Here is an 11,006-nt window from a genome sequence, read left to right on the forward strand (position 1 = left end):
TTTCCATTTTGCCCTCATCAGATTTAGAGCGATAGCAAAGTTTTGCTTATGCTGGCCTTGTAAGAGGAAACTTTTAGTACGTGTTAATGCATTTACCCTTAGTGGCATAAAATCATAGCTAGATCAAGTACTCTTCGAGAAAGGAATATTGTACCAGTATGCTGTAAGGGTAGCATTGGAGCTCATTCAGTCAGAGCATGTGTCATGTAGACGTGTAATGTGCTTAAAAGCGTGGGGTTGAAAGTCATCAGGATTATATTTTTGCAAATGTTGCTTTATTGTCATAATTAAAGTGAAGAGTTCATTGTGAATATAGTGCTCTATCTAAGGTGTTCTGCAAGAACAAATGCATAGTACGTTGGTGATTATTAAAGATTAGTATCACAAGACCTTTCAGGGTCTGCAAATGAGATTCAGACTTCTTGTGTGAGTTTGTTTGTTTGTTTGTTTGTGTGTATGTGTTTGTGTGTGGGATAATACGTTTATTATCACATGAGAAAAAGATTACAACTCTTCCAGCTTCAGAACTGGGGAAATTTTACACCAATCACATTTTTAGAATTAATCCAGCAATGTAATGTCTTTGATGAAAGACTGATGTTTGCCCAGTTCTTCATCATTAAAACAGAAAAGGTATTCCAGTTTTGAGATGTTGGACACCAGACAGTTTCTTGGCAGTGGAAAGCTGTCACCAATGTGGAGTTCTATTATAAGTGAAAAGGAAGAGGTGCATTTACTCGGCATGCATAGTGAATGAGTGAATGAATGAATTGATAAATTAATTGGAATGTGACAGAACAACGAGGAGAAACTAACGGGCTAAGAATTATGATTTAAAAAACAGAAAAAAACGTCAGAATGCTTACGGAACATCGGGGAACTGGTGCATGAAAAAAAAAGGATGATGCAACTTCAAACTTCATACACAAGAAGACAAATAATGCCGCAGACTTTACTGTCTAATGACGTCATAGTGGTATACGCAAAGACGTCTTGCTGTCGAATAGTGCGCATACCACTATGACGTCATGAGACAAAAAGTGCAAAGCCCTTTATGTAAGGATACCAGTGCGCGGTTGGGTTGAAAAGTGCACATACCACTATGACGTCTGAATGAACGTGCGCCTACACAAACCCTACTCGCTGGTTGGTTACTGGGCACTGTCGCCCATTGCTACAATTTACAACTGCAGAAGGTGAGAAAATCACAGACTGACAAAGACATAATCAACAGATCATGGCTTAAACATATTAAGCCAATTCAACGCAATACTAAATTTCATTCAAATTGTGGTGAGCTTCGGAAAATGAATGCATTCAGAAAAAAACAAATGTATCTCCTGCTGATTCTTGCTGAGTCTAAACACGATCCTCCCAAACATTAATTTTACAATGGCTTCAAAGGACGGTGAACAAGTCCTTTACACGGACGAAAGCACCAAGTTAGTGCGGAAGGGGGACGTGTATCTGCCGGATAAACACACGTCGCCGCTCGACACACTGGGCCTTGATCTTGAGGAGGGAGAGGTTCTTGGAGCAGGTCATTTTTTCAAGGTAGGGTGGGATATAAACTGGCAATTAACATTTTATTTTCTGCGATGTTTTTCGATAACATCATTAATGTATAAAAAGGACTTCGATTGATCTTTCAATATTCAGCGGTACACATGCTAACTCATGCAAAGAAAATATCAAAGAAAGTTCTTCCCTTTTGTTACTGCTTTCGACTAAACATCCAACGTGTGATCATTTTTTGAAGGACTATAATATCTAAATCCCTAGTAGATTACAAAAAAAAAAACCAAAAAAAAAAAAAAAACAAGCAGCATTATGCAAATCTATCAATAGATATTATTGGATGGCATATTACACCACCTCAAGGAAGTAATCCTATGTATTTGATCGACTACAAAAACAACATACACGGACAAAAAAAAAAATACTGGACGCATGCTCAACACACACACGCATACACAAACCAACTCGCGAAAGAAAAGCTCCGTCGACTTTAATGTTGTACTTCACGACCGTCGCGACAACAAAACTGACTAAAAACAAAAGAGCAAAGCAAAATACACTGTAGTAATCGACAACATTCACAGAGACTGATTAAAGTGCTGGAAACGAGTCGGGCATTAGTGTCCGTCATCTTTCAATCGTAACTGTGTTGTCAATTAAATGGCATCTCAACAATCATCATCTAACTTCAGCAAGTCAGACACAAATTCTTTTTAGTCCTTTTCAAACAATCTCAGCCAAACTATTACATCGGGGAGAAAATTTGTGAACACGTGATTCTGGCTGTCATAAATTTCTGAAGAATCCAGTCTAATGTCTTTATTTCCATTCGCTTATGGATCTTTCCACCAGGTTAAGAAGGTGTTCAGTCGGAAGCGCAACCGCCACTACGCGCTGAAGATTTTCTGCAAGTTGGGGGCGCCAGACTTTGTCCGGAAAGTTTTCTTTCCGCGGGAAATCATAATCCTCAAGAAGCTCTGCCACGAACACGTCGTAAGTTCAAACTCCAACTCCCATCCACTCACCCAAATTGCAAGATCATCATGATGCGTCTCTCTGAAGCGTGAAATGCTTCTATTAAAGTTCACTTTTCAGGCGCCTTCTTCAGAACGAGAAAACGTGAAGACGACTTCTCAAAATCCACCTAGGAGCCTTTTTCAGAACGAGCAGGGAAGAAAGCGGCTTCTTAAATCTCGCCCAGATTCCAAGGAAATGTTCTTGTCACGCAATGCAGCTAAGCGAGTTTTGATAAAAAGATTAATGATTACTTCTCCTATAGTTCCTCGTCCGAAACGGCGAAGCACATTGTACCACGACTTACAGCTGCTGCTCAGTACGTAGTTCACTATTTCATATCGCATCGTGTCGTTTTTTACTCTGTAGCATTGACTGCATCGCAATACGCAGTATGTTGCATTATATTTGCTCGTTTTGCAGATTGCACTTTGAATCAACGCGAAAATCGTATCAATGTTATACATGAAGGAATTTTCTCCATATCTCACAGCTGGGAATTCACGAGGTACTGCTGACCAATCGCAAAGGCTATTTCCTAATGGACTTTATGCCGAACGGAGATCTACTCACATACATCAACAAGCAAGGTATACATGCCCTCGGTGTCTTATCCAGAACTCATTAAATGCTCACCTGTGGCATGCAGTACGCTAATATACAAACAAAAAACAACGAGAACAAAACCATGAAGCAATGACTCTGCCAACTTTCTGTGAAGGGAAGCTGTGGTGGTGCACATGGATGAAATGAGTAGGGTTAGGGTGTATAACAAAGCATATTGTTATTTGTCACAATGACGGAACTGTGATTTTTAAAAAAAAGGTGACGAAACAGTGAAATAAATATTACCTCATAATGACAATGTATCAATGGTATTGATGATTTGTAAACCTTGGAAAAGAAACTGATTCAAAATAAAAGAGAACAAATTGCACGAAGAATTTCTTATTGATTGAGCTATAAATGCAGAGAGGAATGGGGGGGGGGGGGGGGGGCGGTGGCAAGGAAGGGAATTGACCGAGAGAAAAATTTGGATACCAATGACGCCTCGTATATCCGTTACATAAACATAATTGCATTTTTTTTTTTGTTCTCTGTTTCTTTCGAAGAGCATGGTCATCTGTCGGAGCCCGAGGCTCGACATCTGTTCCATCAGTTGAAGTCAGCCGTCACCTACCTCCACGAACTCGACATCGTCCACCGTGACATAAAGTGCAGCAACCTTCTGCTCGACGCAGACTTCAGGCTCAAACTCTGCGGTGTGTACCAGCAGTTTTTCAACTATTACATTATAACATGCACATGTACTGTATAATCTTCTTGATTCAAATGTTACATCTTTCTCCAGCAACGCATTATTGTCTACCACGTCTACAATCACTGAATCACGTAGGCACATGAAAAAAGGCATACAGTTCTGACTGACAAATACACCCCAAAAATTGAAATACGTGGCGACCGAACGCTCAAGTATGAGAAACTTAATACACACTGATCATCAACACCAACATAATGAGACAGTCATTATTAGGTTTGACCTATGATTAAGAGCATATTGCTCAAAGCTGAATATAGTGACAAGAGACAGGCCAGTATACTATTATATGCATATTTGCGAACGTTTCCTCTCGATACTTTAACACCCTGTCATCAGATTTCGGCCTGGCCACTACGTGTTCACCTGGAAAGAAACTGACGGAAGCGTGTGGGTCGATGGGATATGTGGCGCCAGAGATCTTGGAAGGAGACCCCTACGACGGCAAACCGACCGACATTTGGAGTATGGGTAAGAACTAAAGTGTCTAAACTCAGTAAAAAACAAACAAACAAACAAACAAATAAACGAAAAAAAAAAAACAAACAAACAAGCAAACAAACATACAAGTATATGCGAAATATTCATGTATCAGTGTATGACATGATACATATACACGAGAAAATATGCTTCTACTGTGTAGAAGCACGAGCATGATGTGTTTACATCGTAAGAACCTAGGCCTGTACCATCTGTTTGTTCGTTTGCTTGTATATTTATTTGTAGGAAATGTTTTGGTATGTTCCCCCATTTCAATGTCCGCCATCGGGGGTAAACAGCAATGTAACTGACAATATACGGTGCAGTATATCAGTGAGTTTGAAAAGGAGGTAAACGAGTAAGACATCTTAGCGTCACCTTATGGATTATCCTCTAGTCCTAAATGGGGGCTTCCATACGACAAAATTACTGTATTTTCTGAAAGCTTAGGCAATAGCAACAATAAATCTTTTTGATGATCTATTCAGTCAATGATAAAGCTTACAAGGCCATTACGCAGCCCAGCTGAAGAAAATTGGTATTTTTACAAGTAATGCCCTTCTTATGAAGTATAGGTCATTGAGCGAAGTCTTGAAATTGTCGCGGACAAGATGTTTTCTTTTTCTTTTCAATACTTTGTCATGCGTCACATCTGTTTACTTGTCTCAGTCAATGTAAAATATGCTGTAAATCGCTAGATAAAACGATCAACATGCGTAATTACGAGCTAGTTGATTCTTCAAAATCATCGATAATTACATTACATTTTGCAGATTAGAAAAAAAAAACATGCATAAAAAAGTATTTTTGAACTGTGTCCAGGAGTGACGCTGTACGCCATGCTGAGTGGACGACTGCCGTACCACGAAGACAGTCTCGACATCATGCTCGACTCCATCTACAACCCCCAGGAGAAACTCTGCTTTCCAAAGACCGTCTCCCAAGGTCCGTGACATCACCCAAATTTCAACGAACGACCTGCAAGCGCGGAGTACAGTTTTGTTGTTGTTGTTGTTTTTTTTTAATGAAGCTTTACGCACGTTTCTTTGTTTGCTTTGTTACTTTGAAGTATCATTCACTACTTCACGTTTAAATCAACACTTCCAGAAACAATTCTGTTTACGCAGCCCTTCTGCGGTGTTGAAAAGACGTCAACAAAACATAGGCTACAAGCTGCCAATTTTAAATTGACAGCAAAAGTAATGACTCATCTTTGTATTATGTTTTTTCAAATCTCGCCTCCTCCAACTTTAAAATTCAACGTTGTTTAATCATGTAAAATGTTCTAATAAAATAATAAGTCAGCTGTTCATGTTGTACGGAACAGGAAAAGAAGAAGAAGAAGAGGTGGAGGAGGAGGAGGAAGAAGAAGAAGAAGAAGAAGGAGGAGGAGGAGGAGGAAAAAAAAAACCACCACTGACAAATCAAAATCGAAACCACCCTCTCTTTTCTTTCTCCCTCCCAGATGGGCGTGCCTTTGTCCATGCCTTGCTGACCCCTGACCCCGCAAAAAGGGTCACGCTGTGTGACCTCGCCAAACTGGACTGGCTTTCACGGCCGACCGTGACCCTGCACTCATTGACGACATCGGTTCCACCGACGATGTCGGGATCGACGAAGACAAAATGCGAGACGCGCTCTGCTCCACCATCCAATGCCTCCCTCGGTACGTTCACATCCACTCTGGATAATTGCATAGCCGACCAGACGCCGTGCGACGCTTGTGTACGGCAACAGGGCTCTGTATAATTAGATGTTGCCTACGTATTGCTACATGGCGTTTTAGTAGGCGGTATCATAGATATCTTCACAAATTAGGTAATCCACGACGCTTATTCTCTGAGATTTCTCCAGTCGTTTTTTAGGGAGGTAATTCAAATGAAATGAATACGTTCTTTAAAAAAGTCTCGTCTGCCATCGAATTTGTTTTCAGTAGCCAACGTTTTTAATCAACCACCCTTTCAGAAATTAACACTACACTCATTTCTTTCTGCGGAATTCCCATGAAAAGTATTTTAAAAAGAAACTGAAGAATCCGAATCTGCTTTAAGAACACATGAATTCGTGTATGAATTAATTAATGTAGAGATATATGAACGAATATAAACAAACATGCATTCGTTCCCAGGACTAGCGTGTTGCCGTTGGTCAGTCTATTCCTAGTCCCAAAAATATTTATCAATACTTCATCGAGTATAATAGCCGCTCGAACCCGAGACCCACTAGTTGAAAGCATAATATACATCCACCAGGCTATTAAACTTTGCTACGATCGACCTTTTTTTTTTTTAACGGTTGCTTAAACTGAGAGCAGCAAGGTTAAATATTGTTATTTGCGAATGCAGTGAGGACCCATTCTGCAAAACCGTGTCATACTATCCTTTCTGTGTCGGAGACTGGACAGTGTATACAGGAATGCTACAAGAGTTTTCTGTGTCAATCAACAGTCAAAGCACACATTAAAGCTAAAGGTTTAAAGGACAAGTCCACCTTCATATACATTAGGATTGAGAGAATGCAGCAGTATTAGCAGAACACATCAGTGAAAGTTTGAGGAAAATCGGACAATCCGTTCAAAAGTTATGAATATTTTAAGTACGTGTATGTGCGAAGTCACTGCTGGATGAGAAGACTACTACAGTGTATGATGTCACATGCGTACAACTATATAAGGAAAATAAAAAGAGAATTTCACAAAACTTTACTTTTTGAATAAAGTACACATTTCTTCGACTTGCTACTGACGTATGTTAAGGGTAATATTATTCCCCCTGCCTTCTGAAAGAGAGAAGTCGAGTGTTCTTTTGTTATGCGAGAAAAATGGAAATACGTTGAATTTTCTTTATTCTTTCTTTATAATCGTTGTACTAATGTGACATCACAAGCTTACTTAGTCTTTTCATCCAGCTGTGACTGAGCAGAAACTTCAAAAAGTCATAACTTTTGAACGGATTGTCTGATTTTCCTCAAACTCTCACTGATGTGTTCTACTAATATTGCTGCATTCACTCAACCCACTGTCTATGAAGGTGAACTTGTTCTTTAAGAATATTATCGATTCAGTTCGATCTTGATCATGTCCTTCTCCTAGACTCGGCCTTGCGGTCAAGCAGCGAGGGTCACAGACCATCGGTGGCCTTCGACACCGATGTCGAGCACGGGTTCTCAGAATCACAACGTACGGCGGGGAAGAAGGACAAAGACGACATGACCGTCGTGTCGGGTGTGCTGAAGGCTGTGGCTATTCGACATGCGTAAGGATGCATGGCTTTGTTCGATACACGTTGGAAAATGCATGATGGATATGCATGCGAATTTGATACAATAGACGGAGATAATGGACAAAAGCAGAAAAGATAAGAGTGACAGAAATAGATGAAGGAGCAGATGGTTGGATGTAATTTACGAGTCAAACTGGAAAGCCATAGTCATAGATTGAGAGACACAAAGGTAAAAAACAAACAAAACAAAGCGAAGTGAAACAAAACAAACAAAACAAACAAAAACCCATATATACTTTTAATGCTAGAAAGACAGATGGATATTGCTATGATACTCATGCATAAGACCATGGAAATATTGAGAGATGGACATTTAAATGAGTAGAGAGCTATAGATGTATTCAAAATATGAGGTGAAAAAGACTAAATATAAAGATAGATTTAAACTTAGAGCTCGAGTGGCAATAAGTAAGGTTTGATAATTATGATGGTGACATTATGTGACGTTTGCTGTTAGGATCAAAACCAGTCAAATAACTCGAATGGAATACGATTACGTGTGGTGAACAATCGATTTTCTTGTAACAAGGTCAGGACTTGATTTATTCATTCAAGAAAAGAAACTCACATGGCATATTGTTTACACTATAATCAATGATACCCAGAATCTTTACATGTGACTTAAATCAAGCATATTACTTGTCGTTTTATAAATATATGTTGGTTATCAACAATCATGCACATAAACACTCGTCTGTCACTCATACTGTCTCTTGGTTCTATCCCACTTTCTGCCATCACGTCAATTCTAAAACCAATAAACTGCGATCACGATCTTTAACAATTTTCGTTTTTCTTGCGATAATCAAAATATTCAACAATCTTCGTTCTACTTATACTCTGATCTCTACTCTATTCTCTTCGAGTCAAGAAGCTGACTAATCATCTTTCACTTTTTGTTTCTTTCGTGACGTCACAGGTTTGGCGAAAGTCCGATGAGCACACACAAGGGCCTGGACGCCACCATAGGCCACGGTCCGCACCATTTCGCACACGACACCATCGGACTAAAGGGCCCCGCCTCTCGGCGAATCAGTGTCCAGCTGAGTCGAGCAAATCGTGAGTGCATGATGATAGTGGTGAAAACCCGTTTCAGGTATCTACATTCAAGGGAATATTGACCGATTATAGAGGGTAACTCCTCCCATTACTCAGGAAAGCTGAGAAGGAAAATATTCGGTTGCTATGAATATATCTGTCTGCAAGAGATTCCAGTTTGCCTTATTATGTCGCAACTATCTTTCGCTTTTTTCTTTACTCAAAAACAATGAAATAGAAAGGAATGAAAGAGTAACGCATTTAAAGCTTGGTGAATATACGGAATGTGATAAAATTCAATGGTATACTATAGGCAATATGCATGTGACATGTGACACGTTTGGAAATCAATTGGAGAAATATAGCAGGTCCCTAAACAAAAATGGATAGACATAAACTGAGTAAACTGTAGCTAGGTTTATACTAACCTATCAACCATTTTATAGTTTCGCAATTACAAGAATTCTACCTTATGATTTTCTTTCGTTGTTTCTCTCCCCTTCCTTCTCTCTATCTCTCTCTATCTCTCTCTCCCGCTTTCTCTGGCGATATGACAGTCAATACACATCATAATCACTTGCAGTCACACCATCCCGCACCAACCGCCGTCGCAACGTCTCCAGCGAAGCCGGCTCAGCGGCGTGCAAGCGTCGCCGCTCCCCGCCGCGCCAGTCTCGCACCTCGCAAGCCGTGCTGGCAGCCACAGGCCACGGAGAGCCGCGCCGATTTCACGCCGTCACGCAAAGAAAGTCTGCTGAAGATGACAACGCAATCCGCGCTCGCGCCTTCTCTGCGACGCGGTTCGATTGCGCTCCATGGAGGCAAACTTCACTCAGGAGGATCGATGGTTAATCTTTCATCCGCTGATTTGACTTCCTTAACAAACCGACGTGAGGTACGGTTTCCGAATTATTTGAAGGCTCCTTTATAAAGAGGTTAAACACGGCAGAAATAATTCGGCTTTAGTGACGTTATTCGTGATTTAGATAAAATCTCACGTCATTGAACCACGCATCTTGAAACAAAAGTGTTTTTTCCCAGACGAGCAAATTTTAAGCTTGTCCGCTGATGCAAGGAAGAATATATTGTATACAGCATTTATTTTTTTATCAATTTCACAACAGCAGCCATTACCACATTGAACATTGCAACATACTTCTCCGGTGGTAACTAGACTTGAGTTAAACTACAGGTACGACGATCTTTCTGCGGCAAAACAGGACATTGTCCCGAAAATCCTTTGAAAACAACGATGGTTTCTATAAATTTGTCCCGCAAGCCTTCAAAACCACTATATGGTTTCAATAGATAAAAAAAAAAAAAAAAATGACTACTGTAAAACAGGCACTTTGTATAGAGAGGTAACTGTCTCATACGACGTAAGCTTTCCCCAGATTAATCCGGACGAAGAAGCTGTCTTTTTGTGAGTTATGTGACTATGTCGGCATTCTTGTAACATCATGTGAACTGTATACTTCCAGATCTGTCCTACATTCATGTGGTTTTTATATTATGTTTGTGTGTCTTCATCAAAGGAAAAGAAGCGGGAACACGAACTTCACGACTTGCACCACACCGTGGGCTCCAAGTTGGCCCACAAGGCCGGGGTGAGACGCCACAGCCGGGCGGAGACCGTCCGCAGGAACTCCGTCTTCACCGAAGACATGAAGATGCGTGGGCTTCCCAATGCCCTGGATCCCGCCGACCAAGAAATGGTCAATTCATTCCGGTCAAAGTGTGAACAAATGAAGCATCTTGTAGCATAAAGAGGAAGGCGTGACACCTTTTCTTTTCAATCCTGTACATAATAATTTCACATCTTCATGTGATTTCTAGCGTGGACATAAATGGCAAAACAAACAAAAAAGACGAAAAAAAGAAGAGTGTAAAGAACAAATGAAACTCTCGCATGATCAAAATCTCGAAGGTTTCTCGAATGACTCCTCCTGCTCATTTTTGACAATATAATAAATAACTAGTTATTAATCACGGAGGTGGGTAAAAATCAATAAACCATGTCAATCTTGAAAAACGAACCCTGTATTTGTCCATGGGCAATCGCTGCTTTTGTGACTTGTTTGATGATAATTATATTGATATTGTGCATGATGCTTAATACAGTGTATTTCCCCAAGTGTTCTTACGTATATGTGTGTATACTTTCAGTAAATAATCATACATACATCGCTTGTATTTGTCTTTTCTTAATCTTTGGAAGTTATCCAAAGCATCAAAAGTAGGCCTACGGCTCATATTCACCAGTACACAAGCAATATGTTCTCCACAAATGAAAATACATGTACTGGTTATATCTGGTACAAAATCAGACCTTTTACCATTAGATTTACAGGACTGAT

General features: G+C 40.1%; 1 protein-coding gene across 1 annotated transcript; it reads left to right on the forward strand.

Moving 5' to 3' along the window:
* The first annotated feature begins 1,182 nt into the window (after positions 1 to 1,182).
* On the forward strand, positions 1,183 to 10,680 carry LOC140231880 (uncharacterized). Its single transcript, XM_072312032.1, has 11 exons — positions 1,183 to 1,554; positions 2,371 to 2,511; positions 3,026 to 3,122; positions 3,645 to 3,794; positions 4,190 to 4,321; positions 5,153 to 5,275; positions 5,796 to 5,996; positions 7,422 to 7,584; positions 8,531 to 8,670; positions 9,207 to 9,544; positions 10,185 to 10,680. Exons 1-11 carry the CDS (start codon positions 1,393 to 1,395, stop codon positions 10,413 to 10,415), a joined length of 1,878 nt encoding a protein of 625 aa, XP_072168133.1. The 5' UTR covers positions 1,183 to 1,392; the 3' UTR covers positions 10,416 to 10,680.
* The last annotated feature ends 326 nt before the right edge of the window (positions 10,681 to 11,006 follow it).

Source organism: Diadema setosum, chromosome 8 (assembly GCF_964275005.1).
Source record: "Diadema setosum chromosome 8, eeDiaSeto1, whole genome shotgun sequence".
In the NCBI taxonomy this organism is placed as follows: domain Eukaryota; kingdom Metazoa; phylum Echinodermata; class Echinoidea; order Diadematoida; family Diadematidae; genus Diadema; species Diadema setosum.

Coding starts and splice junctions, on each gene's coding strand:
- LOC140231880 (XM_072312032.1), top strand. CDS start 1,393: ATGGCTTCAAAGGACGGTGAACAAGTCCTTTACACGGACGAAAGCACC. Junction 5,276..5,795: donor TCCAAAGACCGTCTCCCAAG/GTCCGTGACATC, acceptor TCTCCCTCCCAG/ATGGGCGTGCCTTTGTCCAT. Junction 5,997..7,421: donor ACCATCCAATGCCTCCCTCG/GTACGTTCACAT, acceptor TCCTTCTCCTAG/ACTCGGCCTTGCGGTCAAGC.